The following is a 25,627-nucleotide window of genomic DNA, read 5'->3' on the forward strand; positions in this document are numbered from 1 at the left end:
ACAAAACCACGTGACTCAGTCGTTCTGCCAATCATTTACTAGGATTAATAGATATAAATTAAAATTACACAAAAAGTTAAGGGTATCTCACAGAGCGTTTGGGGCACGTCTTGTTTCCATAGTTTCCGAAGGTGTGTAAACGCTTAATAATGCAGTGTCTATGTGAGGTAATCTATGCCTAGCCCATAGTAAGCACCCATTATAGTTTTTATCGTTTTTAACAACCGCGATAATTCAAGGGAGCGTAAAAACGTATTTACGACGACTACGAAACCGCCAGGACTAACAGAAACGACTGACCATCGTTGAAGCTTATTGTCTTTAAAATAAGGTTTAAAATAGTCAGATAACGGTGCGGATGGTGGTAAGTAATAATTAAGTCAAGGACGTTTAATCTACAATAAACCTGAAGATCTACAGTTCGCTCCTATGCTACGGGGTCGCCTAAATTACCTAACGGAACGCAAATACCTACGTGATCATCGCTTGCCTGTGCTCACCTTTCAATATGTTTGACAAAATTCGGCCGAACATGCAAAAATCGGGTGTCAGATCATAAGTTGGCAGCGATTTTGATAGCCCATACAGTGAAAGTGTTATTTTAAACGTCAAACATCTATGAAATTATGTCGTTATTTAACACTTGCACAGGCTGGGGTATCAAAATCGCTGCCAACTTAGCTTGGTCTGACTCTAGTCGCGTTGTATTAGGACATTTAGGACAGCCAAAGGCAAGTGTCCCACTGCCGACGATAAACGATGTGTAATTTTGAAGTGAAAAGTATGACGGCGCTGTGCACTTTTGTGATGGGGATTTTTTTTAAACTCGCGACAGGTCACGTGACCGACAGATTCGACAGATTGAAAATTAGTAAGACGGACACGTGACCTGATCGAAAAACTGTTACAATGTCATTGATTGTCATGTTTGTGTACGATAGCGCATTAAATGAATATTGTATTTTACCAAATAAATGATAGTACTTTAATACTGATAATTAAAGCAATTCGTGCAAAATTATTCCCTAACCATTCCAAAATATCAACGTTAATATTCAAGTTTTCACTTCTGCCGGCACTCCCGGAGTGCAACACGTTGCTTTTTTTTTGATAGGGAAAGTTCTCCGCGATAAACGATTATACGCATCTTTGTCATTATTTCTATAACTGAGTCAAATACGGTTAACACTACCCTGCTTAAAAATATTTTTAAAGCTCGCGATTTTAAACTTTATCGTAATGCATTAAGGTCCATTTTGAATTTTACGCGTTTCATGCCACAATTCAGACAGGAACACATGCACAACTCAATAATAACGCCTTTACATTTTAATATGGATACGGTAAATAATACATTTTATAACTGGAGAAATTCTAAATTTTAAAACCCTTATAAAATGAAAACAATAACTTGTGCTGAGTTAAACTAACCTAAAAACAATCGCTTGCATGTCCCAAATCATATACAGAAAACCGTAACCAAATCGGTTGGTCCGTTTTGTAGATAATTCGGAACATAAGTAAAAGAAACCAAAGTAATAATCGACTTTGATAAAACACATCTAAGCACCACCGCTAGAAAACCTAATTTCATATAAAATAAAAATTGCATCCAAATTGGTTTACCCGTTTAATAGCTACGGTGGCACAGACACACATAGCAGTCAAACTTATAACACACCGTTTGCGTCGGGGGTTAACTTAAATCCTAAACGCATAAACCGTCTCTTCCGACGTGGCTAAAATAAATAAAATTTTATATGTTACAGCCATCATTCTACAATATACCTTAACCAGATATAATAAGGTCTTATTAAGGTCATCAGCGCATGTTATAATTGTCGTAGAGCTAGCCTATTGAAATCAATATGAGCTGACAATCAGTCATATGTCCTTGTTCTCGTTTTTACAGTAACTTTAAGCTTTAATGGACTAGTATATGAATGATACAAATATCAGAAAAAAATTGGTTAGATCACGCTAAATTGCAGATTCCATATCTTATCCTCGTAAGGCCCAAGGTCCTACCTATAGGACATATTCAGTTCGATGAAATTTAAATCATATTCAATTAGGACACAGTTGCATTTCTTTTGTTTCGTGCTATTTTCAAACAAAATAAAATCTACTGTATTCCGTGCACTATAGGTTCAAATTCCAGTGGCAAATTTTGGATTTTTCATTTCTATGGCTGGGCCTTAAGAGGTTATTACAATAGGTATAAAAAAACCGAGGAAAAAATCATATTCCTTGTTTTTTTTTTATGATATAGGAGTCAAACGAGCAGATGGTAATGTTAAGTGATCTAACAGTAAGAGATTACCGCCGCCCATGGACACCCGCAACACCAGAGGAGTTGTAAGTTTTTCTCAGACCGTGGGGACCTTATACATCTCCAAACTTAATGTATTAACCGTGGAGACTATACGTCTCTGTCATATTGTATAATATACTTAACTTGGTACATACTAGTTATGTATTCTGTAGCATTCGCTTATGAGACTGCTTGCTTAACAGTCCAGACCAGACGCGATTTATTTATTCAGTACAAATTTTATTTTGACACTTGGAGAGACTTTACACTTCCAAATCTTATTAGTATTAGTACTCTGACATTGGGGACCTTTTACATCTCCAGATTTAATGTGTTTTTAACCATAGAGACTATACATCTCTATTGTATTGTAGTAATTATTTATTTTAAGATTATTATAATGTAATGTTTACCCAGGTATTGGCTGTTGTATTTATAAATGTTGTTATGTATTTTTCATGTCACTATATGATGTTATGATGTTATATGATGTTGTATTGACTTGTAAAAGAGCCCTTGAGGCCTACTTGCAGAATAAATTTTTGAATTTTGAATTTTGTTGCCGGCCTTTAAGATGGGTGTACGCTCTTCTCTTCAAGGTTTGAAGGTCGTATCGGTTCGGAAATACCGCCAGCGACAGTTCATTCCACAGTTTAGCTGTGCGAGGCAGGAAGTTTCTGGAGAAACACACAGAAAAGGACTGAACCATCTAAGATCTATGATGGCGAAAAGCGGCAGGGGTTAATCCTAACAATTCTACGCACGCCACATCTCTACGCACCGCCAAGGGGTCAAGCCAATACGAAAAACGCTTGTTGTTTAATTGTAATGGCAATCCTATTTTATGAAAACATACCCATTAGGCGGGTACACAACTCATCTAGTGGAGAAAACGCGCGCGCCGCCTCGGCCGAGGCACGTCTACTCTGGCCTGTTTGTGCTCGAGGGAATTGTCTTGAGCGTATGCTCGCTCTGTGTGGACCCGCCTACTGACATGGATGAACAGTACAATTCGTTTATTTTTTATTATAATTCGTTTTATTTTAGTTTTTTATTTTATTGTAAATGTGTTGTCGGACATTAAGATGGGAGTACACTCTTTTCTTGAAGGTTATATCAGTCTGTAAACACTGCGGGCGAAAGTTAACTCCACAGTTAAGCGTGCAAGGCAGAAAGGGACTGTAGTATGTGACACAGTAGACAGGAGTAATGGAAAAGGTACAAAGGGTAGTGTAATTATTTCAGAGAGACCATGTTAGTCTTAATCCTTTGGATTTTCAATGTTAACAATGACATATCATATTTAATTTAAGAGATCATAGCCTTTGGCCATTAAGTCTCAAACAACTAGGATGCCTATGGAGACAATATATGAGGTTAGCAGGCAGGCAGTTAGCAAGCCGCAGTTGTATTTGAGTTATTTTAAAATATATACCTAAAACTTATAATTTACTCGTTTTTATATTTGTAATAAAACCCGGTTAAAAAAAGATGATTTTCAATATTTTTTTATTCAAAAAGTAGTACCATTTGGCAATCAGGAACTTTTGCCGTAGCATTGTTTTGGTCTAGGCTACCAGTTTTTACCATCAACAGAACATCTCCAAAAATGAGGCTTCTTGTCACACTGTGCAACCTGAAAACATTGCTAGGCTTCGTAGAGGAGCTGCACAATGGTTGTGGATTTAACTACACTAAGGCAGAGATGAGTGGAGATGAAATAAGTGTGGGAATCAACCAACAGCATTGCACACTTTTCTCAGCGGAGTTTGATTACAACCAATGTTATTGTTGTGGTGTTATAGTTAGTGTAGTGTTCCTCCACTAAGAAAGGTTGCCAGAGCTGAAAAGAGTGTTGAGTGTTAGGGTTGGCAATGCGCATGTAACACCTCTGGAATTGCAGGCATACACAGGCTGTGGAGGCTGCTTACCATCAGGCAGGCCATATGCTTGTTTGCCACTGACAGTACTAAAAAAATATGTTATTAGTGGAAAAGTAGTTTAACAAGGTGTTTCAGTTTTACGTAGTGAGCAGTAACTTTATACTGCACTTGAGAGCATTGGATTGGAGCCCACCAAAACTATACAATAAGTAGGGCTAGACTGTGTAATTAATTAAATTAATTAATTTAATTAATTAATAATTAATTAATATTTCTTTGCTGGTTAATTGGTAAAATTAAAATAAGCCTTAACACATTGTATTAAAAGCTATTTTAGGATTGATGTGTGTACATGTGACAAAGTAAGAAAACAACATAATATTAGGAAATCCATAAAAAACAAACAATTGAACTTAAGGCAAATTGAAAAAAAAATTCATGCTATAAAATAGACAAAATCTGTCAGTAACCATAAAAAAATACTTTATCTGTCAATTTACTGAAGTGATAATACTTTTGTATGAAAGAGACAGAATAGACAGAAATTATTTAGAACAATTAAATAAATTTTAAAATGTAGATTCATCTGGCAAAGGTTGTGAAATGATTCAGCCTATTTAAAAATTATGATCCATAAAACAAATCCATTGTTTATCTCTGCCCAGCCAGGAACAATAAATCAAACAAGTAGATAAGTATCCATAAATAAAGTTTCGATATTTTTGTTCGGCATTAGAATAATGAAACCGCTTGTATATTTTTTTAAAGTTTGTTTATGACTCGACTCTTAGTACGTAACTAAGTCTATGCATACATAGCGTCCGACATTCGCGTCTCTAGTCCGAGCGTACGATGAGTAAATAAACAAATTCATACTGTAAACATGGGCATAAAGAGAACATAAAAACGGCAATTCGCCATCTATGTATCAATATACCCTAGAAACGACTCCATCGTCTCCATCCGAAGCAAGAATACATAGAGAGAATACATCATTTTAAACACGAATTTTCGGCGGTTTTAACAATACTGCCGGTGAATAAAGCCTAGTTTACCTGGTCGGAGCGTCAGAGTTTACGTCAAAGTAAATAAAACTCGCGAAACAATTCAGCTTTGCTCTGAAAACCAACTGAGACACAATGGTAAGGCACATTTTGACAATACACTCTGTGATCAAAACATAGCCTTTTCAGGCTTACAAACCCGTGTAGAAACGTTTTTGATGATCATATCACCTACATTGACTAATGCATATACAAAAATTATTCGTTTCAACCACGTGAGGTGAAGATTTTGGGCGTATTTTGAAAAAATGCTGTTGCGTTTCAACACTGAAAATGGCATAACACGCAAACACTTTGGTCCAATTTCACAATGAAACACTTCACTTGATCGCGAAAGTTCAATCGAGAAACGCGAGACGATCCACGGTATGCATTTTTTCACTCACCTTGTGTTTATTCGCTATTTTATTGAAACAGTTTTGAAAAAACTTCATATAAATGCATAGGCTCGTCATCGCTCGTCGCCATTTTGGATTTTACTGCCAAATATATCACAGACAATGTAGAGGTTAATTACCCATTCAAAAAGTTTCGTTTCATATGTCTATGCAAACTCAAATTAATACAAAAAAATAAAGATCTGAATTAGCCTTTTGGTAATTAGATATATTTATATTTAAATAAAATTAAGGTTTTTGTCATAATTGTATTTATCTTCGATCTGAAAAGTCATGAAAGAAATTGTTAAAAAAAAATTAAATGTTCTTTTTTAGCCTCTGTCAATGTTTAGTAGCATTTAATAAAGTTAATATATGCTTTACAAAAAATAAACACATTAATAATTCGTTTACTTATTAATGTTTTAGGCGAAATTCTATTCGAGCTAGTGACAGCAAGTCTTATCCAAGTCTGACCCATAGAGGTCATAGAAGAAATGTGTCTGTTCGCCATATTTTGCTACGAAAATTAAGTTTGACGTAAGAGCCTACAAAATTTTCGAGTGCACTCGCAAAACACAAATCCAGCTACATGTAACATGTTCTCACTGAATTCCATAAACACCCAAAATCAGGTAAAGTATTCCCGAAACTGTATAGTAAGTATAATCTGCTAAAATCGTGAATTTGTTTGTCATTATCATAACCTTTGTATCGTTGCAGATTTTAGTTAGTTTTAGCCAACTATCGGCCCGCTACTCCAGTGTTTTCAGGCATAGAAAGCACAGTTATGGTAAAAACAAGAATGTTAAACGGAAAGAGAGCGCGGCGTTGACGTATGATGCAACAATTTGCAAGGAAAGCTTTCAAGAGGCGATCAAGAATTTGGACAAAGATGCCTTAGTGGAATTGAAGAAGGTTGACATCCGCTCGCTTGCATCATCCCCGCGATTTTCAAGGGACGCAGAGCGGTGTCTGTCCCCTAGAAAGATCTCTTATGTATCTGCAGACTCCTTTGAGAAAAATAAAAATGGATGGTCGGCCCAACCTCCACAGAGAGGTTTTCTCAGCTTCACTGATCAGTTTGTGGGGTTATTATCAAGTAGTATCCAGCAGAGGGGCTTCGATATCCAAGTGCGAGGCTTCAAGACGGAGAGAGGGATCCATGCGGACTTGAAACGGAACCCAAACCTGATTAATAGACTGCGTAAGTTCTTCGGTCAGTATGAATAAGATAAATTCGTAGGAATGTTGACTAGAGAAAACAGTGTGATAACTGTGTGAGTAAATTTTTGTAAAAATAGTAGTGTAATAGTGGAGGTGATTTTTATAGATTTCAATACAGGGGTGACATGGTCACTGCGTGACGAAACCCCATTCCTTAAAAATTGATTTAAAAAAAAATTCATGCCCAGCAGGCAAAAATCAATTAAGCTGTCTCCATTGACTATTTTTATTAAAACCTTGTAGGGTACTTTAAGATTCCAATATCAGCTGTTGATATTCAGCAGTATTCAATAAAAGAACATGAAGAGATATTATAAAAGTAATGAATGTGTTCCTTTAGGAAATTCAACAATGTGTTCTTTTTTACATATAAATATATTCCTTAAAAGGCCAAGTTTGTTCTTGTACAAATATTCGGTGATACATGTTCAGTGTCAGGCGGGTCCACACTAAGCTCACATACGCACGAGGTGTAGACGTGCCTCGTAGGCGACGCGCGCGTTATCCTCGCTCGAGCGCTCGCTCTGTGTGGGCCCTCCTGTTGAGTAATCATTTTGGCATGGCATTTTGCCATGGTTCATAGGAGCTTGGGGTCTGCTTGCCAACTAATCCGTAGAATTGGCGTAGGCACTAGTTTTCATGAAAATGATTGCCATCTGACCCAACCTAGAGGGTAAACTAGGCCTTATTGGGATTAGTCCGTTTTCCTCATGATGTTTGCCTTCACGAAACAGTCTCCTTGAAAAGTAAATAACAATAATATTTTGTACGTAAGTTCCAAAATACTCATTGGGGTTTGAATCCGCGACCATCGGGATTGCAAGTCGCACGCTCTTACTGCTAGGCCATCAGTGCTTTTCATCATGTTCTACAATAATATTATATTTAATATTATTCAATTAGTAACATACCGGAATGCACCAGGGTTTGCAGCAGAGCCCCCAAGCAGTAAGGACAAGCAAGCTTTAGGACCGGATGTGGCGCCGCGCCTTGAGAAGCTGCTCGGAGACGACTCGCCACTCACTAGCCAGCAGAAAGATAAGATCAAGATTGCTTTCGCCGAAGGGTATTTAGCTGGTAAGTATTTATATTTAGTCCTGTCATGAACCTGTTACATAGTTAAAATGTGATCATAAGGGGTCATCCATTATTTACATCACACGATTAGGGGGAGGGAGGGGGTTAAGGAAATGTTGACATGTTGTGACAAGGGGGAGGGGGGAGTCACAAACTTTGTGACGTCACTTTAAAATCATAAATAATCGAATTTTTTATGTTATTTTTTATCCGTTGTAAAGTTAAATAACGAGTTTTTGGAACGATAATCTTTATATTCGTTTAATTTTCCTTCAGTGTCATTAAATTGCTAATATTTCTTTAGCAAAAATATTTTGATAAAATATTAATAATACCTAATTCGAAAAATGTGACGTCACACCAGGGGGTGAGGGGTTTTCAAATGTGACCAAGTGTGACAAGGAGGGGGGAGGGGCCAAAAAACCTACAAATTCGTGTGATGTACTTAATGGATGACCCCTAACACAAGTTTTAATAGTACATTACGATACAAGTGTGAAAAGTAGGAAATTGTAAATCGACACGAGTTGTGTATTACTTTTTCGCACGTGTATCGTGCAACGTTTTACAGTACATATATCCAGTAAATTTTTCGACATAGGCACGAATAGTGCTAATTCCCACCCTAGGTACTGTAAATGTTATTCCATTCATGTTTAGAGGCTTTATTGAGTGTACTCTATATTTAACCATATGGACACACGCCCTTTGGCCATTGGCCAGAAATAATAGTCTTTAGTATTGAGGGGAAAAATCTTAATTTTCATTATAATAATAATTAGTATGTATGTTGAAGTACCCCTTACACCTCATTAAAGTGTCAAAAGGGCCTCTACATGTTGGCTTCGGCTCCGCGTATGTTTCCCAAATATCTGGATAGGCGGATAACCATTGTTCTGTGATGGTGAAAGACATATATTACTATCTAGGAGCATGTAAAAAAACCACCTCAGATTTACATACATAATTACATAATACTTTCATTACCGGCCTTGATCTAGTATATGTGTGGAGGGTTGTCCATAAATCACGTCATACTAAGTTAGAAGGGAAGAGGAGGTTAGAAAAAAATTACAAATGATCGCCATGGTTCTAAGGAAAACCAAATATGGTCAAAAATTCGGTCGGGCTTAAAGGGCTAAAAAAGCTATAAATTTTATTGGGTCAGGCGCTCAAACAATTAGTTTTTTTTTATAAACAATTTTATATATTATATAGTCTTGGCTAGAAATTAGTGTGTGTATTCTATGTATTTAAGTCTTCTTCTTCTTCTTTAGCCCTTCTCTACCCTTTGGGTGTAGGCCTCCTTCATTTTATGCCACTCGTCACGGTTCTGTGCGACCTGGAGCCACTTCTTCCCCGCAGTCCTTTTGATGTCGTCGTCCCAACGCATCTGGGGTCTACTTTGAGGACGTTCCTCCCCCCATGGTCGCCACTCCAGTAGACGTTTGCTCCACGAATCGGTTTTTCGTGCTATATGACCGGCCCATTCCCACTTCAGTCTGGCTACGCGTTTTACAACATCGGTGACCTTGCTCTTCTGTCTCAGCCACTCATTCGTTTTACGGTCTCTCAATGTGATCCCAACCAGTTTTCTCTCTAGCGCCCGTTGGACAACGCTTAACTTATGTAGTATGTCCTTGGTGAAAACCCAGGTTTCGGCTCCATAAGTGAGAACTGGCAGGATACATTGGTCAAATATGCGGGCTTTTTGTTCAGCTTTAAATTTCATTTTGAAGGCAAACTCTAAATTCGAATAGGCTGCCCAGGCTAGTCGTACGCGTCTGTTGATCTCATTGGTTTGGTTCCTCTTCCCGGTCACTATCTCTTGTCCCAAATATACGTATTTATCGACAGTTTCGATGGCGGTATTGTCAACTGTGATATTCGCCTTGACTTCCGTATTGGTCATAACTTTTGTCTTGTCTAGATTCATTTCCAGGCCACACCGTATGGAAGCATCACTGAGTTCTTGGATCATGCATTGAAGTTCAGCAGGGTCATTTGCCAATAAAACAATGTCGTCAGCAAACCGCAAGTTATTTAAGCGACAACCCAATATATTTAATCCACGATTTTCCCAGTTGAGGCTTTTTAAGATATCCTCTAGCACCAGAGTAAACAATTTTGGCGAGAGCGTGTCTCCTTGTCGTACGCCTTTCTCAATCCTAACTGGCTCAGTCATTGGGGGTAGGTTGACTTTTAAGGTGGCTCTCTTGTACATATTTTCAATTAGAGCAATATATCGGTAATCTATACGAGCATTTTGTAAAGATTCTAAGACCGACCATGTTTCAACACTGTCAAATGCTTTTTTGTAGTCTATAAATGCTAACCACAATGGCATTTGATATTCAGTTGTCTTTTCTATAATGATTCTCATCGACAATATATGATCCAATGTGCTGTGACCACTTAAATCCGGCTTGCTCCACTGGTTGGTATGAGTCAAGTTTTTTGGTGAGGCGTAGGGTAATGATCTTTGTAAAGAGTTTGTATAGGTGTGAGAGCAAACTGATGGGACGATAGTTGTTTAAATCTGCTTTATTGCCTTTTTTATAAAGTAAGATGACCGTGGCACAATTCCAAATCTCGGGTATATTTTGCTCCTCCAAGCATTTGTTAAAGCCGTTTTAAGTAGCTCTCTTACTCTATCTCCTCCATCCTTTACCATTTCAATAATGATGTTATCACTGCCGGGTGACTTGCCATTTTTCATATTTTTGAGAGCATATTCGATTTCGCTTGTTGTTATTTCCGGAACATCTTCAGAGCCAACGTTCATAATTTTTCGTTTCCCCACTCCTCTTGGTTTGGGATTTTGGGATGTGTATAACTTTGAATAATACTTATGTGTTATTTCAAGGAGTTGCTTTTGCTCTATTTTAAGTTGGCTATTTTCATCTAAGAGTTTAGTGATTTGCTGCGTTCCTGGTTTTAAAGCTCTACGAAATACTTTAGGACCCTGATACTTGTCTATTATATGCTTAACGGTTTTTTCCCGATATGCTTCAATATCTGCTTCGACCTGCTTTCTCGTTCTAGTGCAAGGTTTTTAAAGTAGTCTGTTCCTCCTTTGCCCTCTCGTAGTAAAGTTCTCCTTTCTTCTAGAAGGTCTCGGGTCTCAGTCTTAAACTTTTGGCAATTTATTTTTGATTGAGGTGTTAAATCTCGCGCTATCCTGTACAGGGCATTTTGTATGTTCTGAATAATTGCTTCATGGTCACAGTCTTCATCTAAATGATTTAGCTCTTGAGTCAGCCGTTGCTCATACTGATCTTTGCACATGTTAAGTTGGACTGTATTAACTTTTATGTTCTTCGCCCTTAACGAGGCATATCTTTGCAAACGTGTATTAATGCATATAGTGGCTTGGATTATACGGTGGTCACTTCCTGTGTAGAAGCTGTTTAGGACGCTGACATCTTGTACTATACATTTATGGCTACAGAAAATGTAGTCAATTTCGTTTTTATATTTTCCTCCCGGAGATATCCAAGTCCATTTTCTAGCTGGTCTCTTTTTGAAGAATGAACTCATATGGAACAGTTTTTCTTGTTCTATAAAGTTAACCAGCTTGTCTCCGCGGGAGTTCCTAGATCCGAAGCCAAATTTGCCAATAAAAGTTTCTGTTTCATCTCTTTCTGCACCTATTTATATATTATATATATATCGTTGTCTAAGTACCCTCAATACAAGCCTTATTGAGCTTACTGTGGGACTTAGTCAATTTGTGTAATAATGTCCTATAATATTTATTTATTTATTTATTTTATTTATTAAGTCCGCCATTTGTACCTTCATGTATTATGCAATAATGATTAAATAAATAAATAATTTTCTAATTAAAATAATTAATATTTTAAACATTTATATTAAACATAAAAATTTAGAACTGCCGGTCTGATTCTTAAACGGTGGAAGGAAACCTACGAAACCATATGAAAAAAATATTTACTTTCCAGGTTCGCACCCAGACAACGCGCGCGGCACCAAGGCCTCCAAGTACCTGAAGGTGGTGCAGCAGCTGCTGACCATAGTGCTGTTCCTGGCCATCTTCGTCAGCCTCATGGCATCCGTCAGCGGCACTGTTTTCCGGTAACTATTTATTATTATTATTTAGTTTTAGACAGGCAGCTGATGCTGGTATGTCCAAATCAGAGTTCACTTGGCACGAATTCACTATTTAGATAGTATGTCAAGATTGTTTTTAAATTGATTCACACTACAAGAGTTCACAACTTCAGAGGCTTCAGATTTACAGTAATTGGGTACTTGACACATGTTGAATATTATAACAAAATTTAGTTAAATGGATAGAAAATGAGCCACCTATTATAAATAGTGGAATTTATATTGAGATTATAAAAAAAAACAAGGCTCCGAGTTTCAAAAAAAAAATTTTTTTTTGTCTTTCAAAAATAGAAAAGAAAATGGTACCATTCGATTCCTTACATTTTATTGAAAAATAAATTGTACAACAACTATACACATAAACGCAATATTTCAGGGTCAAAATGGCAATTTCCTTGATCTTCCATACATTTAGGACAGACTTATATAATGTGACGTCACATCACCTTATCATATTGTTAAAGGCGTTTCAATCGTCGAGTGCGAGCGTCAGACTTTAACTCTCATTTCTGATCTTTGTGTTGCTTAAATGCCATGAGTCCTATATAGACATTTGATCCTCAGGAAAATCAAGATCGTTTGACATTATTTACAAAAAACAGTCAAGTAGCCAATTTCTCTAGATTCAATACCTCAAAGGAAAAATGTCATGTTAATTAAATTGTAATTCAAATCAAACACTCAGGCCTGTAATCTCCTGGAGCCATATGTTAAACCTTTATTTTTGTTTTGCTTAACCCTTTTCCAGGCCACACCAATCTACAAGGTTTTCCCAAAAAATTCAAATATATTCCAATAAAGCTCTGATGATTCATTTGAAGACAAGTCACATTTCACGAAAGAAATTAATCTGATCCTTAAATCGAAATGATTAAGTTGAAATTCTATTGGCGCCTATGTGGTCGATAAATCGTACTATGCATGGAAAATAAAATCACAGAGAAAATTCTTCGAAGTCTTCAGATTAAAACATCATCAAAGCAATAATCTTTCAGATTATTGCTTTTAAGCAATAAGTTAGGCCTTTAGTTAAATATGGACCCTTTATGCTGAACAGGTAACCTGTAATCCCTGTGAGCAATTGCTTACTGCTAAACATCCCCGGAGGTTGGGGCATAACTTTTACTTTAGACAGTGTTATGTTAGGAAGACAAATTTTGATATTGTTGTCCGTAGACACAGAGATGTCTATGATGTATTTAGTGTAAATTTCAAGAAATAGTGGTGTCACTAAGAAGTATTTAGTATTACTTATTTACTAATAAATAACTCGTGTTGACCGTAGCGGGTCATATATATTTAAGGAATAAAGGTGTGTATTAAATAAATTTGGGATTTTCATTTGGATATGTCATGCGCTTGATGAGGATAGTATCCTGGCGTCCTACCTTAAATTTTTGGATACCTATTCTCACTCCATAGTGGCCTGAACCGCGACCCTATCTATGATTGTAGTTAGCCGAAGGTATTTGTGAACTTTTCAGTAGTGAAGTTTGGTGAGTTCTGGATCACTCCATAGAAACACGTTTCCTTCTATGGAAACGGTCTTTAACAATAATAGAATCAAATCTTCTCCATATCCAGAGCTCATCCACAACAATTACAGTGGCACTGTATAATACTGGACACTGTGTGACATAGGCTCATCAGCTAAATAGTTGAAATTTTACATACATATGTTAATCGGATTCAATGCAACATTATGATAAAATCGAGCTGATCTGATGATGGAGACAGGAGGTGGCCATGGGAACTCTGTGATAGAACAACGCAAACTGTGTTTGGAGTTGATAGAATTGACAAGTATTACATAATTGGCTTTGGAAAGAAAAGCTCGTATCAAAATAGACATTTTTGTCAAAAACTTATTTAATGTTAAATGTAAACAAAATAACATGTAAATAGTAGTTTACTTAAATAATCAGTCTACGATCCCTTCCGAGCAGGATTCAGTTGGGCAACCAGGTGGAGGTGGACCCCGAAGACATCTCCGTGACCTTCGACGACGTCAAGGGAGCTGATGAGGCCAAGCAGGAGCTGAAGGATGTGGTAAGTCAGCTGTTTTAAATAAACGGCCTGACCCTGAGACTTTTTTCCTAAGATTGATTTGAGCTCGAGCGATGTTTATTCTAGGTTTTACTATAATCAGAAGAATTATTTAGGTAAAGAACTATTTTGTGTATTTTTTTTAAATTTTAGTCCCAAAATGTTTGGGAGATATAGGATTGGAGTTAGAGCGGAATGGTAATTATTGCCTATTTTCTTAAATAACTTCTAAGCTATTTATCAAAATATATATTATATTTGAAATTCTCACTGTGAGCTATTTTATTTGATATACATTACGGGTCACTATTGTTTCGCATAATTTTTTAAGTCATTATGTATTGTTTGTCTGCATTTTCGTTGGGCGTCATTTGGTTTTTCTCAGAAACGCGTAACTTTTCAGGATTGCCGTGCAACAAATCTAACCTAACCTATCTATAGGATAACCTTACGAAAATCCTGAAAAGTCAACGGTTTCAGAGTTATGACTAATGATAATCTGATTATGACTTACAATACTTATGTCAAACAAAGATATTAGACCGCGAGCCAGGAACAGATTCCCATGAACAATCGCCTTCCGGCCGAAAACTCGTGAAGTGTTAACGGCTAGGTATGATGAACTCTCGTGGACGTCAGCTGCCGCTCCGTAGGTGGGTTGAAGAATGGCAGCCACCGAAACACGTAAAACAAAAAAATTGTCATCGCTTCCCGTTTGATACTTTGTCAAATGATAGTTCAGATGCTTTGGTTACTTAAACAAATTCGTCAGTCGGTTATATCGCGGTGGTAACAACGTCAGCTGGTCGCATGAACATGTAAAAAATAAGCGCTATACCTTTTTATGATAGCAATCATAAAACTTTACATGTAGCAGTCCATCAACGGATTACGCAATTTACACATTACGTATACTTTGCCGCACATAAAGCGGTAAGGCGCATATTCTTTACATACATTTTACAGCTGACGGTCTTTCCACCGTGATACAACCGGCTGACAGTTTTTCAAGTTTAAAACAGCATCTAAACTATCATCTGACAAAGTATTAGCTGGGAGGCGATGACTGACGAAATATGCTTCTGGCCCGCGGTCTAGATCCGAAACACACTTTGGAGGATTTAACAACAGGAGGCGCCTCGTCTGTCATTTTCTGTTTTCGGAGTTTCGAAGCAATTAACGGGACAACATTTAAAAAAAAATCCTTCCCCAGGTGGAGTTCCTGAAGTCCCCGGAGAAGTTCTCGTCGCTGGGCGGCAAGCTGCCGAAGGGCGTGCTGCTGGTGGGCCCGCCCGGCACCGGCAAGACGCTGCTGGCGCGCGCCGTGGCCGGCGAGGCGCGCGTGCCCTTCTTCCATGCTGCCGGACCGGAGTTCGACGAGATCCTCGTCGGCCAGGGCGCCCGGAGAGTCCGGGACTTGTTCAGTAAGTGTTAGTTACTGGCTAGCAAGCGTCCTGCCCGCCCGGCACCGGCAAGGCGCTGCTGGCGCGTGCCCTTCTTCCATGCTGCCGGACCGGAGTTCGACGAGATCCTCGTCGGCCAGGGCGCCCGGAGAGTCCGGGACTTGTTCAGTAAGTGTTAGTTACTGGCTAGCAAGCGTCCTGCCCGCCCGGCACCGGCAAGGCGCTGCTGGCGCGTGCCCTTCTTCCATGCTGCCGGACCGGAGTTCGACGAGATCCTCGTCGGCCAGGGCGCCCGGAGAGTCCGGGACTTGTTCAGTAAGTGTTAGTTACTGGCTAGCAAGCGTCCTGCCCGCCCGGCACCGGCAAGGCGCTGCTGGCGCGTGCCCTTCTTCCATGCTGCCGGACCGGAGTTCGACGAGATCCTCGTCGGCCAGGGCGCCCGGAGAGTCCGGGACTTGTTCAGTAAGTGTTAGTTACTGGCTAGCAAGCGTCCTGCCCCGCCCGGCACCGGCAAGGCGCTGCTGGCGCGTGCCCTTCTTCCATGCTGCCGGACCGGAGTTCGACGAGATCCTCGTCGGCCAGGGCGCCCGGAGAGTCCGGGACTTGTTCAGTAAGTGTTAGTTACTGGCTAGCAAGCGTCCTGCCCGCCCGGCACCGGCAAGGCGCTGCTGGCGCGTGCCCTTCTTCCATGCTGCCGGACCGGAGTTCGACGAGATCCTCGTCGGCCAGGGCGCCCGGAGAGTCCGGGACTTGTTCAGTAAGTGTTAGTTACTGGCTAGCAAGCGTCCTGCCCGCCCGGCACCGGCAAGGCGCTGCTGGCGCGTGCCCTTCTTCCATGCTGCCGGACCGGAGTTCGACGAGATCCTCGTCGGCCAGGGCGCCCGGAGAGTCCGGGACTTGTTCAGTAAGTGTTAGTTACTGGCTAGCAAGCGTCCTGCCCGCCCGGCACCGGCAAGGCGCTGCTGGCGCGTGCCCTTCTTCCATGCTGCCGGACCGGAGTTCGACAGATCCTCGTCGGCCAGGGCGCCCGGAGAGTCAGGGACTTGTTCAGTAACTATCTTCAGCTGAGATTTTTTACCTTTTAACTGGCTAGAAAGCGTCCTGCCCGCGTGATAGTATGTGGCCTCCGTGGTCTAAGGACACTTCTATAGAGGTGTCACATGAGCATTTCCAACAACCAACCATTAAGGGCTTTTTTTTCACCGGTCTTTATTATGACATTAGTGTAGTCACCGTAAACTGTAGACGCTTTTAACTCCAAAAGTGTCGCTTGAGCTTTGCTAACTCCAAAAGTATCACATGAGCGTTGCTGTCTAAATTGTTAGTGTAGTGGGTTCTCAAGCTGCCCAAAGGTATCCTCCTAGTGGGTTCTCCGGGCGACAGCAATACATTACTGGCGCGAGCAATGACCGGCGAAGCGAGGATGCCGGTTTTCATTCTTTAAAAATATGCAATAGATGATCAAAAATTTTAAAGAAGAAAGAAAATACATTTATTTAACGCAACAACACGTTACATTTAGAAAAAGAAGGACATACCGAGAAAAAACATTGGGCGCTAAAATAGGATCCCCACTCAGCATAATGCCGCGGCAATCCGTGGCGCTGGTTTTCAGTGATGGGGACCAATTTGGTCAGAATCATTATCACCACTTCTCACTTTTCTCACTTAAGCAGAAAGCTGTGCAAAATAGATTAATCACATTCCGTAGGTTTTGATTGCGACCTGACGTGAAGGCAGCCGAAATAAAATAATTTCATTAGTTTATAATTATTAATTACACATGGGGTGATTACTATTAAATGACAAGGTATGTCCATGTTATGCAAAAACTGAAAACAGCTCACCCCCGCCGATCTCTGATTATCACACACAGGCAGGCGAGAAATTAACTATCAAACTTGATGTTTTTTTGTCACAGAAGCGGCAAAGGAGCGTGCACCATGTGTGATATTCATCGACGAGATCGACTCCGTGGGGGCCAAGAGGACCAACAGCGTCCTGCATCCCTACGCCAACCAGGTGAACATAACGAGCTTGATACAGTTCATAGCACCGCAGCAGCAGCATCAGTTAGCAGTTTGACGACCGGTTTGGCCTAGTGGGTAGTGACCCTGCCTACGAAGCTGATGGTCCCGGGTTCAAATCCTGGTAAGGGCATTTATTCGTGTGATGAGCATGAATATTTGTTCCCGAGTCATGGGTGTTTTCTATCTATTTAAGTATTTATAAATATTTATATATTATATATATCGTTGTCTAAGTACCCTCAACACAAGCCTTATTGAGCTTACTGTGGGACTTAGTCAATTTGTGTAATTAAGTCCTATAATAATAATAAATCTTTTTTTCACAGACCATCAACCAGCTTCTGTCAGAGATGGACGGCTTCCATCAGAACGAGGGAGTCATAGTCCTGGGCGCCACCAACCGCCGCGATGACCTGGACCAGGCTCTACTGAGGCCTGGACGTTTTGACGTGGAGGTAATAGGCTCGGTGACTCTATTAACATTTTATTGCAGTGGCAACATTGTCGTAGTTTTTTTGGTCTTGAATTACGGTTTCGAGTCTTCTTCCTCGCGTTGTCCCGGCATTTTGCCACGGCTCATGGGAGCCTGGGATCCGCTTGACAACTAATCCCAAGATTTGGCGTAGGCACTCATCATCATATCATCATATCAGCCTTTTATCGCCCACTGCTGAGCATAGGCCTCTCTTCTAGTACGCCACTTATCCCGGTCCCGAGCCACTAGTTTTTACGAAAGCGACTGACATCTGCCCTTCCAACCCAGAGGGTATACTAGATCCTGTTGAGATTAGTTAGGTTTCCTCACGATTTTTTCCTTCACCGAAAAGCGACTGGTAATATCAAATGATATTTAGAATAGACTAATTTTTATTCGTAAACAAAAACAAGACACATTAAATTATATGATATACAGTGATGGATTACCACCTAGGCCCATGAGGCCCAGGCCTAGGGCGGTACGATTTTAGGGGCGGCAAAAATTTACGTATTTCATTGTTGTAATAGAAAAATTTTTGACATGTCAACTTTGAAAATAATTAAGGCATCTCTAATAAGTAATATATTGAGTGGAGAGGGCGGCAATTTGAATAGGGCCTAGGGTGGCATCGAACCTTAATCCACCACTGATGATATAACAAAAACAAAGGAAGTATACAGTGCCACGAAATGGTCTCATCTCAGCATGTTGCTGGTGGCTTCCAGCGCTGATCTTCCGATGAGACCATCAAGTGAGAAAAATCACGAAAGGTAACAGACAAGAAGGAAAAAGACATAAAATAATATAGAGTGAACAAATTGAAAAATAGATAAAAGATAACGACTAAATTAAGTAAAGATTATTTATATATAAAGCATCGTAAACATAACACTGTATCGGTCCGGTCCAACCATACCTTGGCTGAAAATTACAGCTGCATACGCAACACGTACAATTTCGTACATAAGGTCCTAAAAACTCTTTGGTACGAGCCGGGGTTTGAATGCGCGACCTCCGGATTGCAAGACCACCTGGGGTAAGCGATTTGATGCAAGTAAATCTCCTGAACATAGAACTATTGGGGCCTCTTGCACCAATCACTAATCCGGGGTTAGCCGGTTAAACCTGGAGTTACCATGGTTACCAGTACAATTTGACACTGGGTTAACGGTTTAACCGCTTAACCCCGGGTTGGTGGGATGGTGCAAGTGGCCCTTAGTAGAGTTGAGCGCAGTTGCCGTGACGCGATGATGTTCTCTCAGGGGGTTGTCCACGGCGGTAGTGGTGGGTGCTGATGGGGTGGAGCTGCGCGATGTGGATGCCGTCGGGGTTGGTCTGTGACCGCTCTCCCGGGGCGGCGGCGCACGTGCAGCGCTGCCAACACGATGACAATGCCCATGACCACGTAGATTACTGTGTAATGAAGAACGTCATTTTGCCACGTTGTCCCGGTTGTCATGGTAGTTGATTCTGTCTGATAGCGCTCCCTCGTTCTTCAGTAAATAAAAACGCCCATAACCTAAAAACTACTCTTTTCTCAGGTGAACGTGCCAACACCAGACTACGGCGGTCGCCGCGAGATCCTGGAGCTGTACCTGGGCCGCGTGACGGCCAACCCCGACGTGGACAGCGACGTGCTCGCCCGGGGCACCACCGGCTTCACCGGCGCCGACCTCGAGAACATGGTCAACCAGGCCGCTCTCAAGTAACTATTGTATACTGACTCCGTGTGCTCCTGGAGCTGTACCTGGGCCGCGTGACGGCCAACCCCGACGTGGACAGCGACGTGCTCGCCCGGGGCACCACCGGCTTCACCGGCGCCGACCTCGAGAACATGGTCAACCAGGCCGCTCTCAAGTAACTATTGTATACTGACTCCGTGTGCTCCTGGAGCTGTACCTGGGCCGCGTGACGGCCAACCCCGACGTGGACAGCGACGTGCTCGCCCGGGGCACCACCGGCTTCACCGGCGCCGACCTCGAGAACATGGTCAACCAGGCCGCTCTCAAGTAACTATTGTATACTGACTCCGTGTGCTCCTGGAGCTGTACCTGGGCCGCGTGACGGCCAACCCCGACGTGGACAGCGACGTGCTCGCCCGGGGCACCACCGGCTTCACCGGCGCCGACCTCGAGAACATGGTCAACCAGGCCGCTCTCAAGTAACTATTGTATACTGACTCCGTGTGCTCCTGGAGCTGTACCTGGGCCGCGTGACGGCCAACCCCGACGTGGACAGCGACGTGCTCGCCCGGGGCACCACCGGCTTCACCGGCGCCGACCTCGAGAACATGGTCAACCAGGCCGCTCTCAAGTAACTATTGTATACTGACTCCGTGTGCTCCTGGAGCTGTACCTGGGCCGCGTGACGGCCAACCCCGACGTGGACAGCGACGTGCTCGCCCGGGGCACCACCGGCTTCACCGGCGCCGACCTCGAGAACATGGTCAACCAGGCCGCTCTCAAGTAACTATTGTATACTGACTCCGTGTGCTCCTGGAGCTGTACCTGGGCCGCGTGACGGCCAACCCCGACGTGGACAGCGACGTGCTCGCCCGGGGCACCACCGGCTTCACCGGCGCCGACCTCGAGAACATGGTCAACCAGGCCGCTCTCAAGTAACTATTGTATACTGACTCCGTGTGCTCCTGGAGCTGTACCTGGGCCGCGTGACGGCCAACCCCGACGTGGACAGCGACGTGCTCGCCCGGGGCACCACCGGCTTCACCGGCGCCGACCTCGAGAACATGGTCAACCAGGCCGCTCTCAAGTAACTATTGTATACTGACTCCGTGTGCTCCTGGAGCTGTACCTGGGCCGCGTGACGGCCAACCCCGACGTGGACAGCGACGTGCTCGCCCGGGGCACCACCGGCTTCACCGGCGCCGACCTCGAGAACATGGTCAACCAGGCCGCTCTCAAGTAACTATTGTATACTGACTCCGTGTGCTCCTGGAGCTGTACCTGGGCCGCGTGACGGCCAACCCCGACGTGGACAGCGACGTGCTCGCCCGGGGCACCACCGGCTTCACCGGCGCCGACCTCGAGAACATGGTCAACCAGGCCGCTCTCAAGTAACTATTGTATACTGACTCCGTGTGCTCCTGGAGCTGTACCTGGGCCGCGTGACGGCCAACCCCGACGTGGACAGCGACGTGCTCGCCCGGGGCACCACCGGCTTCACCGGCGCCGACCTCGAGAACATGGTCAACCAGGCCGCTCTCAAGTAACTATTGTATACTGACTCCGTGTGCTCCTGGAGCTGTACCTGGGCCGCGTGACGGCCAACCCCGACGTGGACAGCGACGTGCTCGCCCGGGGCACCACCGGCTTCACCGGCGCCGACCTCGAGAACATGGTCAACCAGGCCGCTCTCAAGTAACTATTGTATACTGACTCCGTGTGCTCCTGGAGCTGTACCTGGGCCGCGTGACGGCCAACCCCGACGTGGACAGCGACGTGCTCGCCCGGGGCACCACCGGCTTCACCGGCGCCGACCTCGAGAACATGGTCAACCAGGCCGCTCTCAAGTAACTATTGTATACTGACTCCGTGTGCTCCTGGAGCTGTACCTGGGCCGCGTGACGGCCAACCCCGACGTGGACAGCGACGTGCTCGCCCGGGGCACCACCGGCTTCACCGGCGCCGACCTCGAGAACATGGTCAACCAGGCCGCTCTCAAGTAACTATTGTATACTGACTCCGTGTGCTCCTGGAGCTGTACCTGGGCCGCGTGACGGCCAACCCCGACGTGGACAGCGACGTGCTCGCCCGGGGCACCACCGGCTTCACCGGCGCCGACCTCGAGAACATGGTCAACCAGGCCGCTCTCAAGTAACTATTGTATACTGACTCTGTGACGTCTACACCTCGCAAACTCTCATAGCTCCGCCATTTTGAAAAAATCCGAAAGTGTATAGACTATTTTTTTTTAATGTTTAGGATTTGACCAAAATCTCACCTGATGATAAGTGCCGATGCAGTCCAGGATGGAACATGCTTACCTATAAGATGTCTATTCACTCTCGATTTAAAATGATCCAAATTATACTGGACTGGGAATAGATTAGCAGGAAGTGATTCTCACTCCGTAGCCGTTCGCATGATAAAGTTGGATACGTAGGGTTTAGGGTCACTATCAAAAATGCTCACAAATGTTCACAAGAATTGGTTGAGAAATGCGACCTGTAAAGGAGAACAGACGGACAAACGAAAGCATTTTTGTCTAAGCTTTATCCTTAGAAATTCAAAGGTGTATGAGAAGTCTCCAACCCGCCTTGGGCCAGCGTGGGGACTATAGCCCAAACCCTCTCGCGCATGTGCCCAGCATTGGGACGTATATAGGCTAAATTATTATTATTATTTTATCCTGGTCACGGCACCACGATAGAGATCCTGGAACTGCCTAGTCGCCTAGGCCGAGCTAACAACCCTGTGCGAGCAGCGACGTATTAGCCAAAAGGACTACCGGCTTCACCGGCGCCGATCTGGAGAACATGGTCAACCAAGCTTCTCTCCAGTACATGTCACCCAGTTATCACTGAAAGGGTGAATTAGTATTGCAAGTGAAAAGTCAGATTCAAGAAAAGTGCTTACGCGTATCGGCTGTCAAGGCGAAAAACATTCTAATTACAGATTTTACTTGCTTACGCAAATCGGCCTAGTCACACAGTTAACCCAGTAAAGGCTCGTTGATATGATACTAAAATAGACTAATATAATAGAAATCATTTATTCAGACAACACATCAAATAAAATAACACATATAGCAAATACAGCCAACGCCGGCAACGCACTTACAACCCCTCTGGTGTTGCAGGTGTCCATGGGCGGCGGTAATCGCTTACCATCAGGTGATCCGTCTGCTCGTTTGCCTCCTCTACCATAAAAAAATACAGGGCAAAGATAAACAAAATAGTACAAACAGATATGTGAGCTTCGTAGTCAAATAAGATTACGCATTGACCCCTCAATTTTAAAGGGATTTGTCCACTAAAAACGATCTAGACGTTTTAATTTTAGTCCTTCGTGAAGTTAAAACTGAGTATCCCGTAGTCAACAACATTTTTTTTATTGCAGAGCAGCGATAGATGGCGCAAAGACAGTCACGATGAAGTATCTAGAAGACGCCCGCGACAAGGTCCTGATGGGTCCGGAGAGACGTTCCCGGCTACCTGATGAAGAGGCCAACACGATCACTGCGTACCACGAGGGCGGACACGCGCTGGTAGCTTATTACACCAAGGTCAGTGGATATCGTAGTTGTGGGTCTGATGAAGATGCTCATCCCGAGAAGACGTCCTAATAACTGTCTACACCAAGGCCAGTAGATATTGCCTTGGGTCTGATGCTCCAGGCCTGATGATGCTCAGCCCATCCCGAGAACACTTGCTAATAACTGTCTACATCAAGGCCAGTGGATATTGTTGTGGGTCTGATGGTCCAGGCCTGATGATGCTTACCTCATCCCGAGAATACTTGCTAATAACTGTCTACACCAAGGCCAGTGGATATTGTTGTGGGTCTGATGCTCCAGGCCTGATGATGCTTACCTCATCCCGAGAATACTTGCTAATAACTGTCTACACCAAGGCCAGTGGATATTATTGTTGTGGGTCTGATGCTCCAGGCCTGATGATGCTTACCTCATCCCGAGAATACTTGCTAATAACTGTCTACACCAAGGCCAGTGGATATTGTTGTGGGTCTGATGCTCCAGGCCTGATGATGCTTACCTCATCCCGAGAATACTTGCTAATAACTGTCTACACCAAGGCCAGTGGATATTGTTGTGGGTCTGATGCTCCAGGCCTGATGATGCTTACCTCATCCCGAGAATACTTGCTAATAACTGTCTACACCAAGGCCAGTGGATATTGTTGTGGGTCTGATGCTCCAGGCCTGATGATGCTTACCTCATCCCGAGAATACTTGCTAATAACTGTCTACACCAAGGCCAGTGGATATTGTTGTGGGTCTGATGCTCCAGGCCTGATGATGCTTACCTCATCCCGAGATTACTTGCTAATAACTGTCTACACCAAGGCCAGTGGATATTGTTGTGGGTCTGATGCTCCAGGCCTGATGATGCTCAGCCCATCCCGAGAACACTTGCTAATAACTGTCTACACCAAGGTCAGTGGATATTGTTGTGGGTCTGATGCTCCAGGCCTGATGATGCTCAGCCCATCCCGAGAACACTTGCTAATAACTGTCTACACCAAGGTCAGTGGATATTGTTGTGGGTCTGATGCTCCAGGCCTGATGATGCTTACCTCATCCCGAGAATACTTGCTAATAACTGTCTACACCAAGGCCAGTGGATATTGTTGTGGGTCTGATGCTCCAGGCCTGATGATGCTTACCTCATCCCGAGAATACTTGCTAATAACTGTCTACACCAAGGCCAGTGGATATTGTTGTGGGTCTGATGCTCCAGGCCTGATGATGCTCAGCCCATCCCGAGAACACTTGCTAATAACTGTCTACACCAAGGTCAGTGGATATTGTTGTGGGTCTGATGCTCCAGGCCTGATGATGCTCACCCCATCCCGAGAACATTTGCTAATAACTGTCTACACCAAGGTCAGTGGATATTGTAGGGCTGTAGACAGTGACAAAGTATTTTAAGGATGCGACAAGCTCCTGATGGGTCCGGAGAGACGTTCTAGACTACCTGATGAAGAGGCCAACACTATCTCGCGGCGTACGCGAGCGAGGCGTCACGCGGGCGCGGGGGTGTGTATGTATATTCGAGTCAAATCTTACAAGCTAAAGACCTACTTGCCGATTATTTGAGCAGAGACTTTATATGCTTGCGTAAGTTGGGTGACAATGCAATATTATGGTACCATCGAGCTGATCTGATGATGGAAACAGGAGGCCATAGGTACTCTGTGATAAAACAACGCAACCTAATTGTGTTTGGGTTTGTTTTGTCTCAATGGGTATCAGTTGCCCGTTGACAGAAAAGTACAGTCAGCTAAGTATCAAAAATAAAACTTTTGTTAAATCTGTTATTAATTGTGGAGATATCATTTACATTGTCAATTTTATTAAGAAAATATCCCCCCCGTAGTACATAAGTTAAAGCCCCCGTCGATTGCAGGACGCGCACCCGCTCCACAAGGTGACCATCATCCCGCGCGGGCCGTCGCTCGGCCACACGGCCTACATCCCGGCCAAGGAGCGCTACCACGTCACCAAGCAGCAGCTGCTGGCCATGATGGACACCATGATGGGAGGCCGAGCTGCTGAGGAGTTGGTCTTCGGCCCGGACAAGATTACTTCAGGTTAGTGTCTTATTCAAAACGCAAACTTTCCTAGGAGAGTTGTGTACCTCCAGAGGGTTCTTGCGCCTCCCGAAGACGCTCATCCTCTCAACAAGATGACCATCATTACGTGCGACCTCGCTTTATCCCGGACAAGGAGCGCCTCCAGGTCACCAAACAACAGTTGTAAGCCATGATGGCCGCCATGTTGGGAAGCAGAGCTGCTGAGGAGTTCGGACCTGATAAGATTACCTCAGGTTAGTGTCTTATCCAAAATTAGTTGTTAGTGGTTCCAAGCACAACAGTACCTGAGCAGCAGTCACG

At 43.2% G+C, this 25,627-nt stretch overlaps 1 protein-coding gene across 1 annotated transcript in view; it reads left to right on the forward strand.

The window, feature by feature from the left end:
• Positions 1–6,004: 6,004 nt before the first annotated feature.
• LOC133531920 (ATP-dependent zinc metalloprotease YME1L) overlaps positions 6,005–25,627 on the forward strand; it is a 31,829-nt gene continuing 12,206 nt past the window's right edge. Inside the window, exons 1-11 of the mRNA XM_061870346.1 lie at positions 6,005–6,273; positions 6,362–6,857; positions 7,790–7,942; positions 11,908–12,040; positions 14,023–14,125; positions 15,336–15,546; positions 17,447–17,547; positions 17,882–18,010; positions 19,575–19,738; positions 23,112–23,277; positions 25,141–25,324. Of these exons, the coding sequence (XP_061726330.1) occupies positions 6,238–6,273; positions 6,362–6,857; positions 7,790–7,942; positions 11,908–12,040; positions 14,023–14,125; positions 15,336–15,546; positions 17,447–17,547; positions 17,882–18,010; positions 19,575–19,738; positions 23,112–23,277; positions 25,141–25,324 (1,876 nt within the window). The 5' untranslated portion in view covers positions 6,005–6,237. The remainder of the gene's footprint in view (positions 6,274–6,361; positions 6,858–7,789; positions 7,943–11,907; positions 12,041–14,022; positions 14,126–15,335; positions 15,547–17,446; positions 17,548–17,881; positions 18,011–19,574; positions 19,739–23,111; positions 23,278–25,140; positions 25,325–25,627) is intronic.

This window comes from Cydia pomonella, chromosome 26 (genome assembly GCF_033807575.1).
Source record: "Cydia pomonella isolate Wapato2018A chromosome 26, ilCydPomo1, whole genome shotgun sequence".
NCBI classification, from domain to species: domain Eukaryota; kingdom Metazoa; phylum Arthropoda; class Insecta; order Lepidoptera; family Tortricidae; genus Cydia; species Cydia pomonella.